Below are 27434 nucleotides of genomic sequence, written 5' to 3'. Positions count from 1 at the left end.
TTAATGCAGATGAAGAATGGACCTGCTTATCAATGCTCTTCAGCCTGAGTAATTCAGTAGCTCTTCGCTTTGTGGAGGAGGGGGAATGTCCTGTTTTTGCTGGGTGCTCACTGAAAAGTCCCTGTCAGTCACCCCTTGTTTGTATTTTATTTCTGGAGCTTGGGGGGGGGGGGGGGGGGGGGGGGGGTTGTTGTTACTGTGGAATTCTTGTGATTGTTTTCTTGTTTTTATTTTTTCAATTAAAATCTTTAATAAAAATTTGAAAACAACAAAAAAAAACCTCCTCGGAGAGGGGCCCCCTACCAGAAAGGGAACAAACTCATCTAAGGCATTCTGCGCTGTCCTGCGCTCCAAGCGATTTAATCAACCAATGAAATGGTGCCCTATGCCAGTTGGAACTTGTAAAGAGTTCCCCAACCCAACCTGCTGCTGTCCATTGTCCACCTCCCATTGTATTATAGAAAAGGGAGTCCCGACGGTGAAATTCCTGCGCGCCAACCACCACTGCATACTCCGTCTGGTAACCAGCATCCAAGGAAGATGAAGGTCATACTTCTGCGACACTGGAGACCAGCAGCCTAGAAGAGATTCCAGTAATGCCCACATATCAGCCCTTGCCCGTGGCACCATTTCCATTGGCACAGTCACGGACCTCAGAACCTGGACCTGCCTTGACTGAGAAGACAAATCTGTTGAACCAGCTTTGATCTCCTTGCACTCCATGAGCAATATCCTCTCCAGTGCTGTGTTGAACAGAAACTGCGATGGAGTTAGTCTGCTCTTCTCAAAATTGATCACCCAACCTGTCTATAACAATTTTGTCCATCGCCACCATGCTGTCCAAATAGGATGACACACAAATCGCCAGTCGTCAACATACGGGTGAACTCTGATTCCCCGGTGCCAAATAAATGTTGCCACCATCACCACCACCATAACCTTGGTAAACGTTCTTGGAGTTGTGACGAGACCAAAGGGCAAAGCCCTGAACTGGAAGTAATGGCCCAGCACTACAAAACATAGAAACCTCCAATGTGGTGGCCATATGGGTATATGCAAGTATACCTCCTTAAGATCGAGGGTCGTGAGAAATTCTACTGCTTGAACCGAGACTATGACTGCTTGTAAGTGTTTCCATGCGAAAGCGGGACACTCAGAGGCAGCGGTTTAGACCTTTGAGATATAAGGCCGGATGAAAGGCGTCTTCTTTCTTTGGGAAAGGCATCTTCCTTCTTTGGGACAATGAAGTAGATAAAGTATCTGTCTCGCCTCTGTTCAGCCTGGGGAACTGAACAATGGCCCAGAGCGCCAGCAAGGAATCTATGGTGACCTGAACCTCGACCAATTTGGTTCCCTTTTGACAAGGAGACTAGCGACCGGGCGGGAGAAATCCAACTTGTAACCTTCTGTAAGAATATCCAGAACCCTCTGGTCTGACGTGATTTTTGTCCACTGCTCCCGAAACTCCTGAAGACATCCTTCCACAGGGGGAAGAGAAGAGTGGACCAGCCTCACATCATTGCGAAGCTCTGGAGACAGTGGGTGCTCTAGCTGACAGAGGAGGTCCTCCTGTCTGCAAGAAAGGAAGATAGACGTGCCTGAAAACGACACTTCTGGCCAAATTGCTGATGACCAGGCCAGTACCATCTGCTGTCTCCAAAAAACTTTAGTTGGACTTGTCACTGCCAGCTGCTCCCCTTATGTTTATTTTTCCACAAGTCTTACCACAGATGAGAAAGAGTATCTGTCCGGAGTCTGTCCCATGCTCTCCAGCAGACTTCTTTCCTTCCACAGGAAACAGGGGAGAGGTGAAAGAAGGGAAGAAGTAAATTTGTGGGGCACCATAGTCAGGGATTAAAGACCTCCAGATATAACTCGAGTCATCCACAAAGCTCACATGGGTACCAGCTGACCAACTGGACCAGAAGCAAATCATTCAAATCAAAGGCTGAAAAGTGTGTCCATCCACATGCTCAGTTTTCAGTTCTCCGTCTCCACCTGCTGGTTGATGGATACAACTATCTAAAGTTCAGGAACAGTGAGAAACTACACAATGGAAACTGGCATTGAATATTTGGGAATAACGCTGGTGGTGGTCAGCAAAACACACTGTCGCCAGCTGAATATTTACCCTTCTTATTTTTTCACATAAAAAATTGAGGTTTGGACTGTTGTGTTATACATTTATAGGAGCAAAAGTCACTATATGCAGCAGTACATGCCATTTATATAACAAAGTTAAAACGAATTAATACACGACACCTTCCAGCATTACCAACCTGGTATTAAAATACAGACTTTTGCTAACTTCATTTGCCAAGTTCTAAGAACACAAGAATAGCCATGCTGGGTCAGACCATCTAATCCAGTATCCTGTTCCAAACAGTGCCCAATTCAAGTCAAAAGTACCTGGCAGAAACCCAAATTAGTAGCAACATTTCATGCTACCAACCCCAGGGCAAACAGTGTCTTCTGTCCCAATAGCAGACTATGGACTTTTCCTACAGGAAGTTGTCCAAATTGTTTTTAAACCTAGACACACTAACTGCCATTAGTACATCCTCCAGCAACGAGTTCCAGTATTCACTGAGTGAAAAAATATTTTCACTGAGTGAAAAAATATTTTCACCTATTTGTTTTAAAACTATTTCCATGTAATTTCCTTGAGGTGTTCCCTAATCTTTCTACTTCTTGAAAAAGAGTAAAATTGATTTACTTCTACTCATTCAACACCACTCAGGATTTTGTATACCTCACTCATCTCTCCCCTCAGCCGCCTCTTTTCCAAGCTGAAGAGCCCTAACCTCTTTAGCCTTTTCTCATATGAGGAGTTCCATCCCCTTTATCATTTTGGTCACTTTTCTTTGAACCATTTCTAATTCCGCAATATATATATTTTTTTGAGATATGGCGACCAGAACTGAATGCAATACTCAAGGTGAGGTCATACCATGGAGCAATCCAGAGGCAATATAGAATTGTCGGTCTTATTTACCATTCCTTTCCTAATAATTCCTAGCATACTGTTTGCTTTTTTGGCTGCCGCTACCGCCACACACTGGACAGAAGGTTTCAGCGTATTGTCTATAATGACACCTAGATCTTTTTCTTGAGTGCTAAGGTGTACCCTAGCATCAGGTAACTATGATTCAGATTATTCTTCCCAATATGCATCATTTTGCATCTGTCCACATTAAATTTCATCTGCCACTTGGATGCCCAGGCTTTCAATTTCCTAAGGTCTTCCTGCAATTTTTCACAGTCTGCATGTGTTAACCTTGAATAGTTTGGTCTCATCTGCAAATTTAATCACTTCACTTTTCGTTCCGATTTCCAGATCATTTATAAATATGTTAAATAGCACTGAACCCATTACACATCCCTGAGGAACTCCACTATTCCCCCTCCTCCATTGATAGAAATGGCCATTTAACCCTATTTTCTGTTTTCTGTCCAATAACCAATTCCTAATCCACAACAAAACACTGCCTCCTATCCCATGACCCTTTAATTTTCTCAGGAGTCTCTGTTGCTTGTTAGGCCTCAGACTTGCAGGCACTGTGCAAGGACATTGCAAAACATTACTAAGGCTGCCGCTGGACGAGGTGAATAACAACCACATTATATCACCACAAGGGGAATTCACAAGCTGGTGGTTGCAGACTGAGGCTTGTTTCTATCCAAGGAAAGCACATTGTTTACTTGAACAAATGGTCTCATGGCTGAAGTGCCCCTTTAACATGGTGCCAGTGTGACAATATTGTGGGCCCCTCAAGTTACAACATCAAAGGTGTTGTGCATCGACAACAAGGCCAGGAAAACACGTCTGACTCAGCTACAGCCTGAATTTCTGTATCAAAAAAAAAAAAAAAAAAAAAAAAAAAAAGAGGCTCATATCCGAGGCAAATGGCTGTTTGCATTCCTTCTGAAGTGCAGCCCCTACTCTGCCATCTGACTGACCTGTATGAGGAGCGATCTGCCACGTGTCATGTGCCATCACTGTTCAGGTTGTATAGATGCCATGAAATTGCTGTATAGTGCCATGGGGTCTACTCTGAGCTGTTTCTACAATAAGACCATCTGTGTCATTATTCTGAATCTTTCGCTGTTTTTGATGATATTGTAAGTAAGCAATCTATTTTTATTAGGGTTGTCCATTATCAAACGGTTTAAACGTGCGATAAATCGCGATTAAAAGTTGGCTGGTCCAATGATCCAAATGTAAAACAGTTGAAATAAATTTAGAATGTACACGAGGAGGCATATTTTTAAAGCACTTAGACTTGCAAAGTTACGGGGAGGGGCATTTTCGAAAGAAACGTCTAAGATGCGATTTGGACGTCTTTGCAAAACATCGAAATCTAGGGGGAGGGGGGGGGGAAACGTATTTTCAAAAAAGATGGATGTCCATCTTTTGTTTTGAAAATACTGTTGGAGACGTCCAAATCCTTAAATTTGGACGTCCTTGGATTTGGACGTTTCTGACTTTCAGCGATTTTTGAAACGTCCAAATACAAGCCATTTGGACGTCGGAGGAACCAGCACTTCAAGTGCACTCTTCCCCGTGACATGCCAGGACACCAACCGGGCACCCGAGGGGGCACTGCAGTGGACTTCATAAAATGCTCCCAGGAACATAGCTCCCTTACCTTGTGTGCTGAGCCCCCCAAACTCCCCCCCCCCCCAAAACCCACTACCCACAACTGTACAACACTACCATAGCCCTTACGGGTAAAGGGGGGGCACCTATATATGGGTACAGTGGGTTTGTGGTGGGTTTTAGAGAGCTTGCTGTTTCCTCCACAAATGTAACAGGTGGGGAGGGGGGGTATGGGCCTGGGTCCACCTGTCTGAAGTGCACTGCAGTACCCACTAAAACTGCTCCTGGGACCTGCGTATGACATCTGAGGCTGGCACAAAATATTTTTAAAGATTTTTTTGAGGGTGGGAGGGGGGTTAGTGACCCGTGGGGGAGTAACGGGAGGTCATCCCAGATTCCCTCCAGTGGTCATCTGGTCATTTCGGGCACCTTTTTGTGCTTTATTCGTAAAAAAAAAAACACATCCGAGTGAAAACGTCTAAGTGTTCGTCAGGGACGTCCTTGCTTTTTTCAATTATGGGTCAAAAGACGTCCAAGTGTTAGGCACGCCCAAGTTCCGCCTTCACTACGCCTCTGACATGCCCCCTTGAAATTTGGACGTTCTTGCGACGGACTACAGTTGGAGACGCCCAAAATTGGGTTTCGATTATACCGATTTGGACATCTGTGAGGACGTCCATCTTCCGTTTTATGTTGAAAGATGGACGTCCTTCTCTTTCGAAAATGAGCCTGATAGTAACCTGTGGAACTTTGTAAGTCTAAGTGCTTTTTTTTTTTTTGTACCCCGCGCTTTCCCACTCATGGCAGGCTCAATGCGGCTTAGGTACTTATTTGTACCTGGGGCAATGGAGGGTTAAGTGACTTGCCCAGAGGCACAAGGAGTTGCCTGTGCCTGCAGTGGGAATCGAACCCAGTTCCCCAGGACCAAAGTCCACTACTCTAACCACTAGCCCCATAGTTTACTTTTTTTTATTTTTTTTTAATTGATACTAAACATTCAACCAATAACTTTGATTCTCTCTCCTCCCATCTCCCTCTCCCCCCCTTGCTTTCCCTGGTACTATCTCCTCCCTTCCCTCCATCCATTACCATTTTTTTCTACTCTCTTCAATGGGCACCATCTCCCTTATTCTTCCATCCCCTATTTCTAGCATCTGTCCCTCCCACACCTCCCCCCCCCCCCCCCCCTGCATTCCACATATTTTTCTCTCTCTCATTTTTTTTCTCCTGGCACCCCTCTCCCAACAACCCTCTCTCTCTCTAGCACCCCCTAACCCTGCATCTCTTGCTCTTCTTTCTCCTGCTGTGGCTACCCTCCACCCCCACATCTCTGGCTCTTCTCCTGTTTCTCCTGCTGCCGCTGCCCCTCCTCCTCACATCTCTGGCTCTTCCTCTCTTTCTCTCGCCATCACCCTCCTCCTTCCCCACGTCTCTTGCTCTTCTCCCATTTCTTCTGCCGCTACTGCTGCCACCCTTCCCCTGAATTGCTTGCTCTTCACCTCTCTCATGTCTGGTTCTTCGCTTTCTGTTGCCGCCACCGCCTCCCTAGCGTGTACCTATCTTTCTCCCTTTTCTTCTGCTGCTGGCAGTGCAACTCTTCTTACCTCTGCGGCAGCCCCCTCTCCTCTGCAATGCTTTGTCCCTGCTCCTCACAGCCGCTTTAATGAAACCATACTATATCATCTGTGCCGAAGCCTTTCTGTAACAGGAAGCTCTGCCTCCTGACAGAACTTCCTGTTTCAGAGAAAGGCTTGGAGCCGGGAAACACACAGCATGCTTTGAGTGCAGCGGCTGTGAGAAGCAAGGAGAAGGAGCTGCAGAGGACAGAAGTGTGTCGGAGAAGTAAGAAGAAGTGCATGCAGAGCAATGCCGGATGTTTACGGGCGGGGTATAGAGACACATTAACTTGAGTTAAAAATTTTAACGTAAGTTAATAACGCAATCAACATGTTAAATGTTTAATGAGTTAAATGTACAGTCTTAATTTTCATAATACCTTTGGGTGTAGAGTTCGTTCTGTTATTATTTGGGAATTATGAATTCAGGTTTATAGACAAATGGAACACAATTACTTTCCAAACACTACACTAATACCAAAAGGTGGTGTGTCATGTTTTTCTATAATTTGTACAGTGTCACATTCTCAATTACACCCCAAAAGAGGGCAACTGTGTATGCTTCAGAAAGTGTTTGCTACAACAGAATTCATTAAAACCTTTTGTTGTTGTTTCTGGTGACTTTAGTCACCTTTTCCCAGAAATGGTCACATTTGAATTCTTACCAGTAATGTATTTAGGGATTTCCTGAGAGACTCCTTGCTCTCTTCCTCCTCTTCCTCTACGTTCCCCTCTAGATGTTGACGGCTGCTGCTTATAATAAGCCCCATGAAAAGGATGTCCCAATTTCTGATGCTGCAAAGTGCCAGAATGCACCTCTGGTAGGAAGACAGAAAGACTAGTGTAAAGGAAAACATTAGCAGAAAGTAAACATCATGAAGACACAAGAAAAAAAAAGACTGTCACAGAAAACACACTGGAACTATGGTCTTCATGCCAAGTCCAGGAGGGCATCAACAAATCAAAATGCTTATCTCCATTGTATGCAAATCTTTCACACATAATCATTAGGGATGTCCTGAAAACCTGACCTATTGATGGCCCTCCTGGACTAGGAATGAAGTCCAAGGCAATAGACGATGCAGGACTTATTTCAGCTTCTAGGAAAGCAACAACCTACAGAGAAGAAAGCAAATTTGGATGAAAATGGAAGTGATACGAGACTGATAACCAAAGAAGCTGAAGGACTCTCTGTATGGAAACAGCCCAGGGAGTAGGCAAACAGGAAACCCTCCATAGTTATCCCAAGCAAGCCTTGTTCTTGGCCTTCTTTATGCAGCTTTATCCTACCACAGTACTCTACATGGTCTGACCCCTGATAACCAATCTTCACAGTCTGCTCTGGGGCCTTCCCTTTGCCGTACCCTGGCTTCTGATGCAACTTCTTGTTTAGCAAAAATAAGAAGTTGCATCAGAAGGTGGGACCCAGCAGAGGGAAGGCCCCAGAGCAGACTGTGAAGAGAACAGGAATACAGAAGGGAGATGAGAGATGCTGGACACGGGTGGAGATGATAGGGACAGACTGGTGATAATGAATGTGGGGAGATGAGCACAGAGAAGATGCTGGACAAGGAAGTATAGGGGATAGAGAGAAGGGAGATAATGAAACATGGGGAAAGATAGGTACACAGAGATGGAAGAAGGATGGTGAGCGTGGAGAAAGAGGAAATGTTAAATGGGTAGGAGATCCTGGCGAATGAGTTAAGAGAAGACAAAGGAAAACAGAAACCAGAGTCTGGGACCAACATGATTTGAAAAATAAGATGACCAGACAAAAAGTAGACAAAAATTTTAAATTCTATATTGTGATTAGAATACTTCAGATTTGAAATGTGTATCTTACCAGAGCTGGTGTTAGACACGACCAGAGCTGGTGTTAGACACGGCTGGGACCCAGGGCAGAAATTTGGGAGGGAACCCCAAAGCCCACTACCAGGCTATGCCTTCTTCAGCTTCCAGCAGGCTTAGGGCTCTCTCTGTCCAAGGAACAATTATGTTCTTACATGTTAATTTTCTTTCCTTTAACCCATTAGTGCCCTATGTTCTCATATGTGGGAACAAATATGGGAACACTAGGCACTAATGGTTAATCATACCAGAACACTCCAGACTAATGGGTTATATTCATCCACCAGCGGAAGGAGACAGAAAACAGTTCCAAGTAATCTGTCCCATTAAGGGTATAGTGCAGCCTGGAATGGTCAGTATTTCGAATAGCCAGCAATGGTGCTCAAAACTTCTACAAGATAACACAAGAAAGGTAAACACAGAAGCCACTCAAGCACATAAACAGGACTTCCCATAGCGCTACCAAAGGCTAAGGAAAGCATCATCAAGATGTGATGTGCTCTCTGGCTTGGTTCCATGCACCACTAGTCAGATCCCCGAAGCACTGCAAAGGGCTCGATACTAAAATGCCCTCAAGCCTCACAAGGCTGGCACAGCATGGTAGCAAGGAGAAAGACAAAGGATATCCAAATGGTGAAATATGACCTCCGTGAACTGGAGGGAACCCAGTCACACACCTGCCAGAAACAAATCCTAGAGGATCCAAAGAAAAGGAAGAGAAACCATATTCTAGGGAGGGTGTCTGGACTGGGCTGGTATAATTAAAGGAAAGAAAATTATCAGGTAAGAACATAATTTTTCCTTCCTTGTCATCTATACAAGACAAGTCCAGACTAATGGGATGTAACAAAGCAGTCACTCCATTCGGACAGGAGAACAAAAGAACCAAACAATGTGAAGCTAAGCAGCCCACATCTGCACGGCAGCCAGCTACGGCAACAGAGAATAGTGGAACTACCTGGAAAAGAAGAGAACACTGCTAACTGCGATAGACAATCATGAGGCTACCTCGAAGGAGCAATGTAATCCAAGAGAAAGCAACAGCACCGGGAAAACTGAGCCAAAGCACACCAACTGTACAGGCCCTATCCATCTAAAATGGAGGCTAAGATACAAGAATACTGCTCGAGCCCAATAATACGTTGAAAATATCTGCTCAGAAATGAATGGCAAACAAAAGTGAGAACGTTATAATGCCTTTGTATCAATCCATGGTGCAATCGCACCTCGAATATTGTGTTCAATTCTGGGCGCCGCATCTCAAAAAAAGATATAGTGGACTTAGAAACGGAACAGAGAAGGGCAACGAAAATGATAAAGGGGATGGGATGACTTCCCTATGAGGAAAGACTGAAGCGACTAGGGATCTTCAGCTTGGAGAAAAGACAGCTGAGGGGAAATATGATAGAGATCTATAAAATAAATGAGTGGAGTGGAACGGGTAGATGTGAATCGTTTGTTTACTCTTTCCAAAAATACTAGGACTAGGGGGTAATGTGATGAAGCTACAAAGTAGTAAATTTAATACAAATCGGAGAAAATTTTTCTTCATTCAACATGTAATTAAACTCAGGAATTCGCTGCCAGAGAATGTGGTAAAGGTTTAGTGAGATTTAAAAAAAGGTCTGGACAGCTTCCTAAAGGAAAAGTCCATAAACCATTATTAAACTGACTTGGGGAAAATCCACTGCTATTTCTGAGATAAGCAGCATAAAATGTTTTGAACTTTTTCGGGATCTTGCCAGGTTTTTTTTTTTTGTTACATTTGTACCCCGCGCTTTCCCACTCATAGCAGGTTCAATGCGGCTTACGTATTATATACAGGTACTTATTTGTACCTGGGGCAATGGAGGGTTAAGTGACTTGCCCAGAGTCACAAGGAGCTGCCCGTGCCTGCAGTGGGAATCGAACCCAGTTCCCCAGGACCAAAGTCCACTACGCTAATCAATAGGCCACTCCTATTTGTGACCTGCATTGGCCACTGTTGGAAACAGGATGCTGGGCATGATGGACCTTTGGTCTGTCCCAGTGTGGCAATACTTATGTATTTAAGACCCAGAAGAGCTCCACGCTGCTACAGGAACAAAAGATGCTGCACCTCCAGCTCCGACTGGGTAACCCCATTGAGAGCCCGCAACCACTTAAAGGAAATCAAAAGAAGTTTGAGCACTCTAGAAGCCTAAGAGGTAGCAAGGAAGGTGCCACTGGCCAATCAGGAGCCAAGTCACAACCCTGCTGCGGAACCAGAACTGGGCCAGCAGAAAACGAGAGGGCAATCCCCAGAAACTAGAGTTCCACAGGGAGCCGAAAAAAGGAAGTCAGCTGTTCCGAAGGCCAGAGCCACAGCGGATACCGCACCATCTGGACATTCCCCACCATGCTTGACCGACCAGAACTGAAACCGCGCTAGAGCGGCAAAAGGCAAGTGGACTGCTGAAACACCAGCAGGTAAAGCGGAAGTGAAATTCACAGGGTGCCGACACTGAGAATCACTGACTGAAGAAAATCGAAAACAAAGAGAAAAATGAAGTATCACCAAAGGGACCAAGTGCCTCGCTGCTGAAAACAGAAAGAAAACCGCTCCGGTCAGAAAAGACTCAAGAGAACTACCAGGCAAGACATATCACTCCAAAAGCCCACCAAAAATACAGGAGAAGACTGCCGCCATGAAGAACAAGAAAATGCTGAGACCCACAGAAGCCAGGTAAGGAAAAAGGGAAAATAAGAAAAGAGTCTTTCCTTTATTTATTATTTTTTAATCAGTGTCTATAAAGACTGTTTCCCAGGAGACATTCCAATAACTGTTCTCTCAGCAAGCTAGGAAAGATGAACCTGAACTATAGCTATATAATGCAAGGTTCCATACTAGAAGTCACCAACTAGGAAAGGGATCTAGGTGTCATCGCTGATGATACATTGAAACCCTCTGCTCAATGTGCAGCAGCAGCAGCTAAGAAAACTTATAGAATGTTAGGTATTTTAAAGAAAGGAATAGAAAACAAAAATGAGAATGTTATAATGCCTTTGTATCACTCCATGGTGCGACTGCACCTCGAACATTGTGTGCAATTTTGGTCACCACATCTCAAAAAAAGATATAGTGGAATTAGAAAAGGTACAGAGAAGGGCAATGAAAACAATAAAGGGGATGGGACGACTTCCCTATGAGGAAAGGCTAAAGTGGCTAGGGCTCTTCAGCTTGCAGAAAACACGGCCGAGGGGAGATATGAGAGAGGTCTATAAAATAACGAGTGGAGTGGAATGGGTAGATGTGAATCGCTTGTTTACTCTTTCCAAAAGTACTAGGACTGGGGGGCACACAATGAAGCTATAAAGCAGTAAATTTAAAACAAATTGGAGAAAATATTTCTTCACTCAACATGTAATTAAACTCTGGAATTCTTTGCCACAGAATTTAGTAAAAGCCGTTAGCTTAGCAGGGTTTAAAAAGGTTTGTATAGCTTCCTAAAAGAAAAGTCCCTAAGCCACTATTAAAATGGACTTGGGGAAAATTTACTGCTTATTTCTAGGATACTGTCAAATATGTAAGGCACTCCTCTACTGATATTACCCTGCATACAAAACTGGAGACAGTAGAGCACTCCTTGGAGTAATTTTTCAAACACTTATATAAAATAGGGGAAAAGTCTCATATAATCACCACGGCCAATTTCACTTCACCCATGCGGTGAACCTCTGCTCGTGTGTGTTTTTTAAAATCACAGACTCACCCCCCCCCCCCCTCCCCACCTATCCTTAATGTGTAGAACTTAATACGCTCTGTGTTTTACAGAAATAATCATTTGGTTAATACTATTGGTGCTGACAGCTCAGTAACACTTATCTGAATCCGCCGGTGTGCTCATATTCCCCGACAGGCCTGTTTCGCTGTACAAGCCTTGTCAAGGGGGAGTCATAGCACCGGACTGTCTTATTGCCTTCCTGTCACGTGACAGGAAGGCAATAAGACAGTCCGGTGCTATGACTCCCCCTTGACAAAGCTTGTACAGCGAAACAGGCACACAGATCAAGAAACAACTTGCTTTTTCTCTGCTAATTCTCATTCTATGAATATTTATTCAGAAACTCTTTACTCCTTTTCTCCCAGCTTCTTATCTGGTTGTTGTCCTCCATTATGAAAGATTCCAAAATATAGCAGGACTTCTATTCATAGGCAATTATAAAGTGGTATTTTTGTACTGTCTACTGGCTAAACAATTTTACACTGGAGTGTTTTACTGGTGTTTTGGAGTAAAATCTGAAGATCAGAAGCTCTAAATATAAACCCTTCTCTCAGAGCTGCACAGACATCTAAGAGGAAGCCCACAGAAGCTAACGGTAGGTACCATTCTTTTTTTCACTAGCCAAATAACAGTATAGAATGACTGTAACAGACCACATGTCTAACCTGGACTTAAAAGTGACATTTTAAATATGTCTGGCAATACCTGGTTGTGCTGGCTGGAAAGTTCGCTCTCCATCTTGATGCGATCTTCCACTACAGCCAGCTCCAATATCGGAAAAAGGCAAGATCACATTGGAAGGCTGGTTTCTCAGCTTTTTAGCACGTTTCTTTTCTTTTGCATTAGACATTTCCTGCTGGAGAATACCCAAACAATGCATTTAGCTGATTTCAGTGCAACTGATATTAAGGATATACTATGAAAATTATATTCCCTTCTGAGCTGAGGGTACTATCAAGAGTTAAAACATTAAAAATGTGAAATTGAGATCATTTTAAGATAGAGCAGGACAGATGCATTTAACCTAATTACAGACTGCTGAATTAACAGTTTCAACAAGCTTAAGTAATGAATGTTTTGTTCAGATTCTGGGAATTCACTAAGAGCACGCATATTTGGAAAGGAATAGGGAAGTAAGAGAGAAATATGCAGATGTTTGAGCATGCAGATGTAATATGGAATAATGTATGATAGTTCCGCAGTTCTATAAGTATTAGATTTTTACTGGAACCACTAGCTGTTTTGGAGAGTACCCTGAACCCCTGAATTTGCAGATGTAAGCAGATTATAATCTAGCCAATGATTTTTTCAAAGTTTGTGTCCCATAATTTATGTAACCAATAATTTGTGATGTAACCAATTTATGACTTAATGCATCTCTCTTATCTGCACCCTTCTCCTCCACCACTAACTCCAGACTCCGTTCCTTTTATCTTGCTGCACCATATTCCTGGAATAAACTTCCTGAGCTGGTACGTCAAGCTCCATCTCTGGCCATTTTCAAATCTATATATATAAAACTCACCCTCAACGTTCTATTGGCTTCTGACGTCACTGAAGCCAAGGTTCGTATGTCCGAAGCTCTGAAGCCTCGAAAATCACAGTTTCTGGGCCCCGCCCTCGCGTCAAACGTTATGACGTTGAGGGCAGAGGCGGAGCAATTCACTGCCCTCGCGTCAAACGTTATGACGTTGAGGGCGGAGGCGGAGCAATTCACCCACATCAACGACGGGTGGGGGGGGGGCACAGGAAAGCCTTGCTAGCGCCCGTTTCATTGGCTCCAGAAACGGGCCTTTTTTTACTAGTCTAAGCTAAAAGCCCACCTTTTTGTTGCTGCTTTTAACTCCTAATCCTTATTCACTTGTTCAGAACCCTTACTTCATCATCCTCGCTTTAATATTCCCTTATCTCTTGTTTGTCCTGTTTGTCTGTCCTAATTAGATTGTAAAGTTGTCGAGCAGGGACTGTCTCTTCATGTTCAGGTGTACAGTGCTGCATACATCTAGTAGTACTATAGAAATGATGAGTAGCAGTAGTTAATAAAAGAGCAGAGGACCTGAGGAATTGTGAGATCCTTAGTTCTCTCTCCCAAAGGCCTTTGATCTGTATATATTTATCGTGTGTGTGTTTGTGCTTTATTTCTCTTGACCTCTCCAGGGACAAGGATAAAGAACCGGCAGGTCCCCTACTTGGTTGGGGAGGGCATAAGAAAGATCAGCTTTCACAACAATCCACAATGCATAAGAGGACATTTAAGGAGAAATTAGGTCTTACCTGATAATTTTCTTTCCATTAGTCCTTCTCACCATTCCAGAACCTGTGGGATAGATGTGCCCATCAACCAGCAGGTGGAGACAGAACTGAGCTGAGACATCTCTCTTGGAAACAGTCCAGCTCCTCAGTATTTACGTAAACAAGAAGTAAGGATAATACTCAGAACAAACACAACAACCTTAAACAAATGGCTAACCTAACACTAAGCAGACAAGCAAAACATGTGTAGACCTCTCTCATCTCTGGACAACTTGTAGAGAAGAAGAGACATGCAGGAACCACTAAGGTGATATCGTTATTTGACCCAATACTTCACACAGACTAAACATCTCAGACCCTCGTGCGGACCTCTGGAATAGTGGGAAGGACTAATGGAGAGAAAATGATCAGGTTTAGACCTAATTTCTCCTTCCATTATATAGCGTCCCACTATTCCAGAACCTGTGAGATGTATGAAAGCAATCCCTAGAGTGGGTGAGATCCTGGTGTTGTCTCTCAGAGGACTGAAGCCCCTAAACTGGCTTCCAAGTGCAACAACGTCCACCCCATAGTGCTTGGCAAAGTTATGCCACCTTGCAAATATTTACCGGAGAAAGTAAGGAAGTCTCCACTCAAGATGACGTTTTTACCTTGTAGAATGAGTCCACAAGGCCCAAGGAGCATGCTTTTCTGCAAGCAACTAAAATGGCACAATAGCCTCCCTTAGCCATCTAGCAACTGTGGGCTTGGAAACCATGAGGCCAAACCTCTGTTGACCAAAAAGCACACACATACACTTTGTGTGATTTGTGAAACTCACTCGTGGCTTACAGATATCTAATGATCTATGCACATCGAGAAGCTTCAAGGAAGAATACTGAGCCTCTTCGTCCTTTCTGCAAAAAAACAAAAACTCCACCGATTGCCTGAGATGAAACATTGATAGCACTTTCAGAAGAAAGGAAGGAACTGTGCACGAGAGACCCCAGTCTCTGAAAAGCAGAGAAAGGGATCCTGACAAGGCAGCCTGAAGCTCTGAAACCCTACGTGCCAACACAACCACCACCAAGAAAGCTCTCTTTAGCTTTCTTTCAAAAAGGCCCTCCAGAGTAGCTCAAAATGAGGCTTCTGCAGAGCCTGAAGGACTAAATTAAAGGTTCCACTCTGGACACAGAGTACAAAAGTGAAGCTGCAAGTGGCTTGCTCTCCGCAAGAATCAAACAATATCCAAGTGAGCTGCAAAAGACACCTTCTGTAGTCGGCCCCTGAAACAGACCAAAGCCACAACCTGAACTTTTAGAAAACCCAAAGGTCAATCCTTTCTGAAGGCCTGCTGCCTGGAAAAACTCTAGGATGTGTGTGATCTGAGCAGAGAAGGGAGAAAGTCTACGCTCAGAACACCAGCTCTTGAATGTCCTCCACACCCTCATATGCACCATGGATGTAAAGCATTTTTGAGCCTGAAGCAAGGTAACAATGTCCAAATCAGAATAACCTTTTCGTCTCGACCAAGCCGTTTCAATAGCCAAGCCACAAGACCAAAGGGGGCACGGATTCTCCATGAGTACTGGACCTTGCTTCAGTAGGTCATGTACCTGTGGAAAATGGAGAATATCCTTGTCCAGCAGTTGAAATCAGGTCCACATACCATAGCCTCTGAGAATTATTTGACCCCGGTGCAATGCTATCCTTTTCAACATGCAGCTTGCCATGAGCCAAGGAGGAAAGGCATACTGTAGATGTGTTTCTGGCCAGGGCTGCAGTAAGGCATCAATCCCCCATCGAGCCCAGTTCTTTCCAATGGACGAAGATCATGGGCACCTTTGGCACTGTTTCATCACCATCAAGTCCAGAAGCAGACAACCCTATCAGTCCACTATCAGCTAAAAACCCTGGTTACATACTTCCCATTCTCATGGGTCCGAGTGCCTACTGAGAAAGTCTGCATCTATTTTCAAGGACCCAGCTATGCAAGTTGCCGAAAAGCAGAGAAGATTTTTATCAACTCGACTTGCTGGTATCTGTTGTCACCACTTCCCTTTGTGTTATCAGAAAGGGAGCTCTGATGGTAAAATTCCTGGGTGACAGCCACCATTACATACATCCATCTAGCAACCAGTGACCAAGAAGTTGAAGGTCATACTTTAGTAACACTGGAGACTGGCGGCTGACAAGAGAATTCTGTAAAGGCCGTATACGAGCCCTTGACCACGGCACCACTTCCATTACCGCCATCACTGACCCCAGAACCGGGACACAGTCCCAAACCCTGGGCCTGCCATAACAGAGAAGGAAAGACGAATCTGATGAACCAGCTTTGACCTCCTGCATTCCGTTGAGAGCCTCTCCCCCTGCTGTGTCTAATAGACCACCAAGATACTCCAGCACCTGTGAAGGAGTTAGTCTGCTCTTCTTAAATTTGTCACCCAACTCAACGGACTGCAGAAGACGGAAAACTTTGCTGCTGCCACACTGTCCAAATAGGATGACAGACAAATGAGCCAGTCATCGAGATACGGGTGAACTCCGATTCCCTGGTGCCAAAAAGAGGCCACCACCACCATAATCTTTGTAAACGCTCTTGGTGCCATGGTGAGACCAAAGGGCAAAGTGACAGCCCAGCATCGCAAAACAGAGAAACCTCTGATGCAGCAGCAATAGGGTATGTGCAAGTACACCTCCTTAAGATAGAGGGCGGTGAGAAATTCTCTTGCTTGAACCAAGGCTATGACTGCTCTTAGCATTTCCATATGAAAGTTGAACACTCGGAGGCAGCAGTTTAAGATCTTTGAGATTTAAGGCTGGATGTAAGATGCATTCCTTCCTTGAGAGAACAGAGAATGAAGTAGACAGAGTATCTGCATTGACCCATTCAGTCTGAGGGACTGGAACAATGACCCAGAGCTCTAGCAAGGAAACTACTGTGGCCTGAACCTCAACCGCCTTGGTTCCCTTTTGACAAGGAGACAGCAAGAAGAGAGGAGCAAATGGGTGAGGGAGCTCCAAATTGTAACCTTCTGTAAGAATATCCAGAATGTCCCACTCCAACCAAACCTCCTCAAGACATCCTCTCACTGGAGGAAGAGGAGCCCAGCCTTGCATCATTGCGAAGCTCTGGAGACACTGGGTGCTCTAGCACGAAGTTCTCTATTCGCACGAAAAGAAAAAGACTGGCATGGCGGAAAGCGAGACTTCTGATCATATTGCCGATGACCAGGCCAGTACCATCTGCAGTCTCAAAAATTGAGAGCCCCCTGAAGGTGGATGACCAGAGGCTTTTAGCTTATCCTCTGGCAACCGCTGTGGCTTAGTTTCTCCCAGTTCTTTCACCAAGTTACTGAGATCTTCTCCAAACAGTCACATGCCCTGAAAGGGAAGTTTAGACAGACGTGACCAACGCTGTATCCGCTGCCCAGTGTTTCAACCAGAGCTGCAGACATGCTGTGACAACCAAAGACATACTGTGGTTCATAACGTGTCAAATAGTATCCACTAATAGGCCAGCCCTGCTTCCAGCGGGGTGTTGTGTCACCCATCTTGTGCTGCTGACTACTGATGCCACTTCAGGCACGCTCTTGCTATGAATGAGCTGTCCCCTCATGATAGACGAAGATGAGCTCCTGACACAGAAGCAGAAGGTTCCTCAATGGAAAGCACAGTAAGTGTCTCAGAAACAAGAGTATTGAGCTCCTCTTTATGAAACAATCTCAGTACTTGGAGCTCTCCCTCCTCAAATAGCTCCTTCAACAACGGCTCCTCCAAATGGACAGAGGTCACATCAGATAAGGAGGGAGGAGAAGCAGAGATAGACTCATCTGACCACTCCTGCAGGTCTAAACGAGATCTCTTAGGAGCGGAGCCAAAGAGGCAGCGGGCCGATACTGAAGCACCTTGCAGCAACTGAAGAGCAATATAAACTCTGGAGAAAACAAAGAACCTCATACAGCTGAATGCCGTCAGGCCCTGATTTAGTAAAATGATAGCTGTGCTCCACGCATGGACAGAGGCTGTTCCTCACTGCCAGTCTGCCCCATCAAAATGGCATCCGTTTCTGCACTCTCCTGCATCAAAGTGCTCACTGGCCCTACCGGAAAGCCCTAAGTCCATTGTTCCCTCTAAGCTGAGTGGGAGTCCTCCACCTACAGTCAGTGGTGTGCTGGTAAATTTTTAACAACAGGCTCTCTCCCCGGTCCACCTCTTTGCCACCCCCCCCCCCCTCCTCCCCTCAAATTGCAGAGCTTGCTATTCCCAGGGAGAGAGTTAGCTGGTAAAGTTTTAACAACAGGCTCTCTCTCCAGGCAAAGCCAGACCTGCAATTTGGGTAGTGGGGGGGGGGGGGGGAAACATTTCTCTCCCCCCCCACCCACCCGTGCAGGCACGCTAGGCATTCCTTTGCTGGCAGGGATGCTGAGCCCCGCAACCTAATTAATGGACTGCCACCGTTCCCCACTGCTTGTTTCTGGCTCAGCAGGGAGTGGCAGAGCAGAAGTCTATTTATTTGGCTGGTGGGATTTGGCAAAAACAAAAAACTGTACATATGTTGTATGTAACTTTATTATACATTATTGGTACAAAGGATACGCACATGTTTTTGCTTTTTAAACCCAAATGTGAATCCTAAGTGTGGTTGAACAATAAACTGTGTTGTTTCTGACTTTACTTGTTTTGGAGTGCTTTGGGTCCTCCTACTGATCTAGACATCTGCTGTCTGGAATTTTGGAAGATAGAAATAAGGAAATAAAAAATAAATTTTGGACATACTGTGCAGAAGTTGTTTTCTTTTGCAATGTGATGGATGCCTGTTCTGGTGTATACAGTGGTGGAAATAAGTATTTGATCCCTTGCTGATTTTGTAAGTTTGCCCACTGACAAAGACATGAGCAGCCCATAATTGAAGGGTAGGTTATTGGTAACAGTGAGAGATAGCACATCACAAATTAAATCCGGAAAATCACATTGTGGAAAGTATATAAATTTATTTGCATTCTGCAGAGGGAAATAAGTATTTGATCCCCCACCAACCAGTAAGAGATCTGGCCCCTACAGACCAGGTAGATGCTCCAAATCAACTCGTTACCTGCATGACAGACAGCTGTCGGCAATGGTCACCTGTATGAAAGACACCTGTCCACAGACTCAGTGAATCAGTCAGACTCTAACCTCTACAAAATGGCCAAGAGCAAGGAGCTGTCTAAGGATGTCAGGGACAAGATCATACACCTGCACAAGGCTGGAATGGGCTACAAAACCATCAGTAAGACGCTGGGCGAGAAGGAGACAACTGTTGGTGCCATAGTAAGAAAATGGAAGAAGTACAAAATGACTGTCAATCGACAAAGATCTGGGGCTCCACGCAAAATCTCACCTCGTGGGGTATCCTTGATCATGAGGAAGGTTAGAAATCAGCCTACAACTACAAGGGGGGAACTTGTCAATGATCTCAAGGCAGCTGGGACCACTGTCACCACGAAAACCATTGGTAACACATTACGACATAACGGATTGCAATCCTGCAGTGCCCGCAAGGTCCCCCTGCTCCGGAAGGCACATGTGACGGCCCGTCTGAAGTTTGCCAGTGAACACCTGGATGATGCCGAGAGTGATTGGGAGAAGGTGCTGTGGTCAGATGAGACAAAAATTGAGCTCTTTGGCATGAACTCAACTCGCCGTGTTTGGAGGAAGAGAAATGCTGCCTATGACCCAAAGAACACCGTCCCCACTGTCAAGCATGGAGGTGGAAATGTTATGTTTTGGGGGTGTTTCTCTGCTAAGGGCACAGGACTACTTCACCGCATCAATGGGAGAATGGATGGGGCCATGTACCGTACAATTCTGAGTGACAACCTCCTTCCCTCCGCCAGGGCCTTAAAAATGGGTCGTGGCTGGGTCTTCCAGCACGACAATGACCCAAAACATACAGCCAAGGCAACAAAGGAGTGGCTCAGGAAGAAGCACATTAGGATCATGGAGTGGCCTAGCCAGTCACCAGACCTTAATCCCATTGAAAACTTATGGAGGGAGCTGAAGCTGCGAGTTGCCAAGCGACAGCCCAGAACTCTTAATGATTTAGAGATGATCTGCAAAGAGGAGTGGACCAAAATTCCTCCTGACATGTGTGCAAACCTCATCATCAACTACAGAAGACGTCTGACCGCTGTGCTTGCCAACAAGGGTTTTGCCACCAAGTATTAGGTCTTGTTTGCCAGAGGGATTAAATACTTATTTCCCTCTGCAGAATGCAAATAAATTCATATACTTTCCACAATGTGATTTTCCGGATTTAATTTGTGATGTGCTATCTCTCACTGTTACCAATAACCTACCCTTCAATTATGGGCTGCTCATGTCTTTGTCAGTGGGCAAACTTACAAAATCAGCAAGGGATCAAATACTTATTTCCACCACTGTAAATGTGATAATCTTTAAATAACTGCCTATACTAAATGGCTATGTATTTCTGAACATATGATATCATTAAAGGACAAACTTTTAAATGCTCAGTTGGGTATATATCATATATATATGCTAATCTCAACTTTGTTAAATGTTTCAGACATATCCATCTATTTGTTCCCATGATATAACTGAATTCTATTATTCTGTCTTCCTGTATTTTCAAATTTAAGCCATTTTGAACCCGACTTTGCTTGGAATAATGTGTGATAAATGTTACAAAAAAAATTCCTTTATCCTCCATCTTTTAAGACACTACCTACCTGCTGGATAGTGATGGCACAAGGAAAGCAAGTTTGGTCCAGTGAAGACAAACTCAAAATAACTTGGCTGTTCCTTAGCTGGGCCCTAGAATTACCATATTGAAAATGCGACCATACCATGACTCTGCGGTTATGCTCCACTAATAAGTTAAAAGATTAACTGGATTTCTTGAAAGGATTATATAAACTTAGGCTGCATCATGACTAGGAACACACACATACACTTATTTATTCAATATCACAATTCTTCATGTACAGCCACAAAACCTTTTAGGGTGGATAGTGTTCACAATGAGCTCCTTTTATTACTGACCAGACAGAGATAAGAGTTTACAGTTTTGGCACAGTAAAAGTTATCACAAGAACAAAATATAAGAAAACCAATATGGGCTGCATTAGGGGCTTATATAGCCCATTTACGTTTAAACAAAAGAAATCTGCATGAAACAAAATATTTATTTTTATTTTGACTAATAAAACCACTTGCCCCTGAAACCTGTTCAAAACAGAATAATCCATTTGTGTATCTAAAAGGTAAACTTCTACAAAACAGATTACGATCTGATTCCACGTGCCCCAATGAAAGCAGAGTTTAATTCTACTTCCATTTAATTTCAATACATTCCATCATCTTTATAACACCAGGCTTCCCAAGGTAGATTACAACAACAGTTAAGATGAACCCATCAGGAAACAGGATATCCTCACTGAAATTTGGCCATCTGTATTGTATAGTGTGTATTTATTTATTTATTTTTTTAGTGTAGAAAAATGAGCACAACATACAGACTTTAAAATTGTTGTTTCTACCAGCTATAATAATTTAAGATGTTTTAGTGATATTCAATTGTTATTTCATGATATTAGATCTATATGGGATGCTTTCAAATAAATTAAAAAGCTGTCCAATAAGTAAAAAAAAAAAAAAAAAACAGCTTTTGACCTCTACCTTTTACGCACTACCTATCCAATTGAAACAGCTTTAGACTTGTTACAGATGGACAAACATAACGGCAACGTGGATGCAGCAGCTCATAGGTTTCCTTGCTTTGGTTTGAGTGTACTGTCTAGAGGAGATGACAGCTTTGCGGGGGAGTTAAAACAGAGATTAACCAAATGGGCTTCCTTGCTTACCGTGGACTAGATAGGTTCATCACTTCAAAGCTCCTTGGTCCCAACGGTGTCCTTTGACTGCTGCGTCCTGCCTACGCAGAAACAGCAAGTTGAATCAGAGTAGGCGTGGCGTGGCAGCAGAAGGACCCTGAAGCCGGCATCCTGTCCTAACCACTGCCTGCAGGTACAGTAACGGTTCGGTCCGGAGGACTGCGGGGTGGGGAGGGGGAGAAGAGGTTGAGGGAGGGAGCAGATGCGGGAGGGAAAAAACTGAAAGGACAAAAAGTTCAACGCATGGGGAACCGGGAAGGGCAGAAGGGGAGAAAGAATCAGGAACTCGGACGGTGCACGTGTTGTTTGGGGGGGGGGGGGGGGCGGGGGGCAATACTCCCCCAAACCAATTTCCACTTAACTTGTGCCCCCCCCCCAACAAACGGGCCCAGCAACAAGCCTGCTTCTTAAATTCTTACCAGAGAGGGTAATGCTGTGCACTTCTGTAGCAACTATCAGCCCAGAAGGGCTCTCTTCTCTGGCAGCTGAAATCTCAGGAGGACAGTGGCGGGGCAGCCAAGTTGAGGTTGGAATGTTGGATGGTACAGCTCCACGACCAGCTGGGCTGTGATCAGGAGCGCTGCTGAGGTGAGCCACGAGCACACGAATCTCTTGCCTGCAGTGCAGCATGAGGAGGCAGGGTTGCCGCATATCACACATGCACCAATATCAGGTGACAGCTGGTGTGTTTGGGCATGCGTGCCTCCAGCTTCCTGCTGCAATTTGTGAAAAACCCCCCCACAAACCTTCAAGTCACGGCTGACAGCACAACAACCGGCTCACAAAATTGTTCAAAAATTAACAACCGGCTCTGTAGAGCCGGTGCGAGCCGGCTCCAGCACACCACTGTCTACAGTCCTGCCATTGGGTGCTGCTGTTTCACTATCACATTTTCCGTAGCGAGGGACAGGAAAGCTCTGCAGAACTCCAGGGAACCTGCCTGTCCCTAAAAAGACAATATTGAAGCACCACCCCCTACTTGCAGTAACACAATTGAAGGACTCTCACTCAGCTTAGAGGGAACAGTGCCGAAGTTCCTGGCATATTTGGAAAAATCCGAAGACATGCTGCCATCAACCGCTTCCTCCGTGTCCAGCAGGATTCCCGGCTTGCATGCACTGTAAATGCCCTAATGCCGGTCGGCAGGTCCCACAGCAGGAACACTGTTTAACTTCCTCCCAAGGAGTCGACATTCATCTCAGCTATCACAAGCACCGCAACACGTGGTCCCAGGCGGCGTGTCAGGATCCCTCCCCTGCACAAAGTACAACTTGTAGCCCTCCAAGTGGTTCTGAGTCAAATGTTAGTCAGACTTGCCACTACCAGTTGCTCCCCCTCCCCCAAGGTCACAAACAGAATCAGGACCAATACAATTAACCTCTTTCCTTCTCCTCTCTGTTTTTTTAAAGGTTGTGGTGCTGGAAAGCAGAGCTCCACAGGAAACTGGGGAGAGGTGAAGGGCGGGAACAAGTAAATTCACAGGACACCAGAGTCAAAGATCTGAAGACCTCCAAATATGACACTGCAGACTCCAGCCACCTACAGAGCTCAACTGGGGACCAGCTGACCAACTAGACCAGGAGCACATCACTCAGAACCTGAGGCTGAAAAGTGTGTCCATTCACCTGCTGAAGATAGAAAATTCTGAGGAGCTAGACTGGATGTCAATAGAGATATGTCTCAGCTCAATTTTCAGTTCTCTATCTTCACCTGCTGGTTGATGGACACAACTATCCCACAGGTTCTGGAAGTGGGACGCTACGTAATATATATTTAAATATCACTTCTTTTAATAGAGCTGAAAGCAATTACAGCAAAACATAACCCCCCTTTTTATAACACCACATCCTCCAACCCACATAAACACTTATGTTCACCATAGTAATAATTGTCAGCAGATAAAGGGACACTAAGCCCAGCCTGGTTACCTTGGTCTACTACATCAACACAGACACCATTGAAGAAAATTGTTAACAGCACATCTGTTCATTCTAGCTTTTCAGTGCACATTGAGTCATGTCTGTATTTTTGCTGGCGAGTGGCATAAATGCAACTCAAAGATGATGTAGTATATGTGGGTTGGTGTTATATTATGATATGGTTGTTCTGGCCATGTGGATGTTCAGAGCTATTGTTTTTGTTGTTTGATCATATGCGAAGATGTATTATTTCTTAAGTTTAATGGCACCCTACCTAGTACTATGTATAAGCCTGGTATAAGGTTTTTTTGTTTTTATTTTTTTTTAATAAATCTTTCTTGCCCCTAACACACCAAATAGACACTTGAATTTTGTCCTGATCACTATCCCTTCCTTCTGGTAGGCCCATTTTAAATATCCACAACTCTTGCAAGAAAGAAGTATTTCTTAATTTTGTCTCCTTCCTTCCGTCTTCATACCATGACTCCTCAGCCTCATCCTTGAATTGTCTTTTTCTATGGAAAATATTTTCTCTTGCTGAAGCTTGCTATAAACCATAAGTAATTTTGTTAAACAAGGCACACATTACCTTTAGCAAACAGGGACAAGCTATGCACCTATATGCCTATGCAAAATTACCTCGCAAAAAACTGCCACACAAAGTTACATCTGTGTCACACTAAGGAGGTTCAGAATGTGAAGTGAGCCCTATTGCCCTCACCGAGGCAGTGGCGATAGGCAGCCAACGAACCCCGGGTTCTTCACCTGGACCTATCACTGTTCCCCAAAGGTCGAGCCCGCAGGTGTCCAGCAGGACTTGCAGAATCCTTAGGAGGGGCGGTCGGAAGCAGCCATGAGCAGCACATAGGCTAAGGCAAAGAGTGGAGCAGGGGTCCGACTCTAAACAGGAGTTAGACAGCAACAGAACAAAATGGGGTCAGATCCAGGCAAAGGGTCAGGTCAGGCAGCAATCCACAGCAAAGAGAAGCACAAGCAGACAAGCACAGAGACCTGTTGCCAAAGTGCTGTTCTGCCCACAAAGAAAGAAGATAAAGGAGCAAGGGCATCCGACTTCACCCCACCACTCTGATGTGCTTGGTGTTCAAGACCACAACCTCGAAGCGCGCACCGCCCGACATGGAAGCCCAAAGAGCTGGTGGAAGACGCAACACACTGAGATGTGCTGGGGAAAGGGGAGCCGATGATCCCGAGGCACACCGCCAAGGTAAAGCAGCATGACAATCTGCTCCAGGGCAGAAGTAATTTTGAACATTTATGTCCTGATAAAAATAAGCACTTGCTTGTGTATTTGTGTGCCAAACCCACCCATTCTCTACCCTTCAGAGCGTGCCTATGTATATGTTGTATTATACCTTTCTACCATTTACTTTTATCTACCTGGATTTAGCATACCCCTTTTCAGATAATGTGGATTGCTTACTTATAATCAAATTATTTACCATCTGGATAGGGAAGGGTGTCATGAGTTATCAGTTTATTAATATCAAGGTAAACTATAAAATGAGAGTGAAGTAGAACAGAAATCAAAAACATGACTAGGCCAACCAGTTCTTTTCTCCATCTAAGGGAATATGGTAGGCCTTATTTATGCCTACCATTGCAATGCAGTAAAGGGTATTAGGCTTTGCACACTAGACATGGCTTTAGCACACAACACAAAAATTAATTTTGCATTGGTGCTGTGTACAAATCCTTGCATAAACACCAATACGCAGCACAATTAAAACCCATACTAATAAAGTTAATAGCTACTCAGCACAAATACAGAAGTTTGCAGAAGACCAAAACACTGAGTTCAATGCTGGGCCATTAACATATAATGTATGAGGCCGCATGAAACGTTAGCTTGTTCTTCTGCTGTCAGCATCAGTGAGGATTTCATGCTTGTTTCTTCTCTTTACACCAAGCATATAAAACCCACAACTTTTTTCTGGGTTCCATGAAGAGCACAGGTAAAAATGAACCAAGGAGAGAGGTGTGGCGGAACTATGAGGAAATTGCCGGAGAACTGCATACGTGTACAGGTCTGAGCACAAAAATACTGTACCAGCACATACATATGTATGTGAATGTACTGGAATGCTATTCTGCACAGAAATATTGGTAGTGCAAAAATTTTATGCACAGAACAGCATTCTAGCACATGCAAATTCAGCCACTTGTGAAAAGCCATGCACGCGTACATCCAGCGTGCTCTTCCACATTACTAATTTTGGATTTAGCTCACATCTTTTTCAGTGGTTAGCTCAAGATGAGTTACATACAAATATGCTAGGTATTTCCCTGTTCTCACAAGGCTTACACTCTAAGGGCCCTGTTTACTAAGCTGCGCTAAAGGCATGTTAGCATTTTTAGCGCATACTATGCATTAGCGCGCACTAACCAGGTAGATGCCCATAATATTCCTATGGATGTCTACATGATTAGCACATGCTAAAAATGTTAGCACACCTTAGTAAACAGGGCCCTAAGTTTGTACCCGAGGCAATGGAAGGCTAAATGACTTAACCAAGATCACAAGAAACTAGGTTACTAGTCTACTCCATTTGAGGAGTACACAGAATATATTTTTTGTCCTGTTTGCACACTACTTGGTGACTACGAGAAGCAAAATCTTGGTGTTACGCCTGTGTGAGAAAATAGTGTTGCTACTAATTGAAAGGGGGATTTGGTATACCGGCTTTCTGTGTTTTTTGTAACTACATTCAAAGCGGTTTACATAGTATACTTATTCGTACCTGGGGATATGGAGGGTTAAGGAGCTGCAGTGGGAATCGAACCCAGTTCCCCAGGATCAGAGTCCGCTGCACTAACCACTAGGCTACTCCTAATTGGGTTTCTGCCGGGTACTTGTGACCTGGATGGACCATTGGCCTGACACAGTATGTCTGTTCTTATGTTCTTACGCATTACAAAAAGGGCTTTAAGACTTCCGCACTGACCCCTCTATGTGCTCAGTCTTACCAGAGCCTAAAAGCATTTTACACTAATAAACCAAAACGAATGACTAAAGCAGTAAGCACATAAATAAGCAAGCAACAAAGTAATCACACAAACACGTGTGATCAAGGGCAAACTTGTGACTGAGCCTGACAAACAAGTGAATGAATGAAAAACATACGATCGAATACAAAGCCAGAACAAGACACAAACGGAACGACAGGCGTCTCTGCAGCCCACCACAACTCACTCGTTAGCCTCCACTACTTACCTCAACTCATAAGCCGCCAACCCAGCCCCACGCCAAAGCCCCACAGGCACGAGCTCCGTAGCCACTCAGCAAAAACCTGACAGGAACACTGCGCATGCACCACACACCAATACTGTGCTTACAAGCCAATGAAAAGACTTGGGCGCCATTAGCCGAGCCACCAATCACAGAGCTCGTGCTGAAAACCTACGTGGGCGTATTTTCTTCAACCTCCTTGCTTGATCCTGCCCCTCCCCTCCCCATCCCGATCAAACGCCACGCCTACTAGCTGTAGTATAACGAGTCACCTCACGTGCTGTAAAAAAAAATGTAGCGTTCCGAGCCTCATTCCGAATTTCCGAAA

At 44.5% G+C, this 27434-nt stretch overlaps 1 protein-coding gene across 1 annotated transcript in view; it reads right to left on the bottom strand.

Moving 5' to 3' along the window:
- The window catches only part of LOC115479288 (ribonucleases P/MRP protein subunit POP1-like), a 111852-nt gene extending 84703 nt beyond the window's left edge, over nucleotides 1–27149 (bottom strand). Inside the window, exons 1-3 of the mRNA XM_030217143.1 lie at nucleotides 27092–27149; nucleotides 12513–12663; nucleotides 6882–7034 (exon numbers count right to left, since the gene is read on the bottom strand). Of these exons, the coding sequence (XP_030073003.1) occupies nucleotides 6882–7034; nucleotides 12513–12657 (298 nt within the window). The 5' untranslated portion in view covers nucleotides 12658–12663; nucleotides 27092–27149. The remainder of the gene's footprint in view (nucleotides 1–6881; nucleotides 7035–12512; nucleotides 12664–27091) is intronic.
- Nucleotides 27150–27434: the final 285 nt, after the last annotated feature.

Source organism: Microcaecilia unicolor, chromosome 1 (assembly GCF_901765095.1).
Source record: "Microcaecilia unicolor chromosome 1, aMicUni1.1, whole genome shotgun sequence".
NCBI lineage: Eukaryota > Metazoa > Chordata > Amphibia > Gymnophiona > Siphonopidae > Microcaecilia > Microcaecilia unicolor.
The sequence above is the reverse complement of the archived record's forward strand: the minus strand, read 5'-3'. Positions and strand labels throughout refer to the sequence as shown.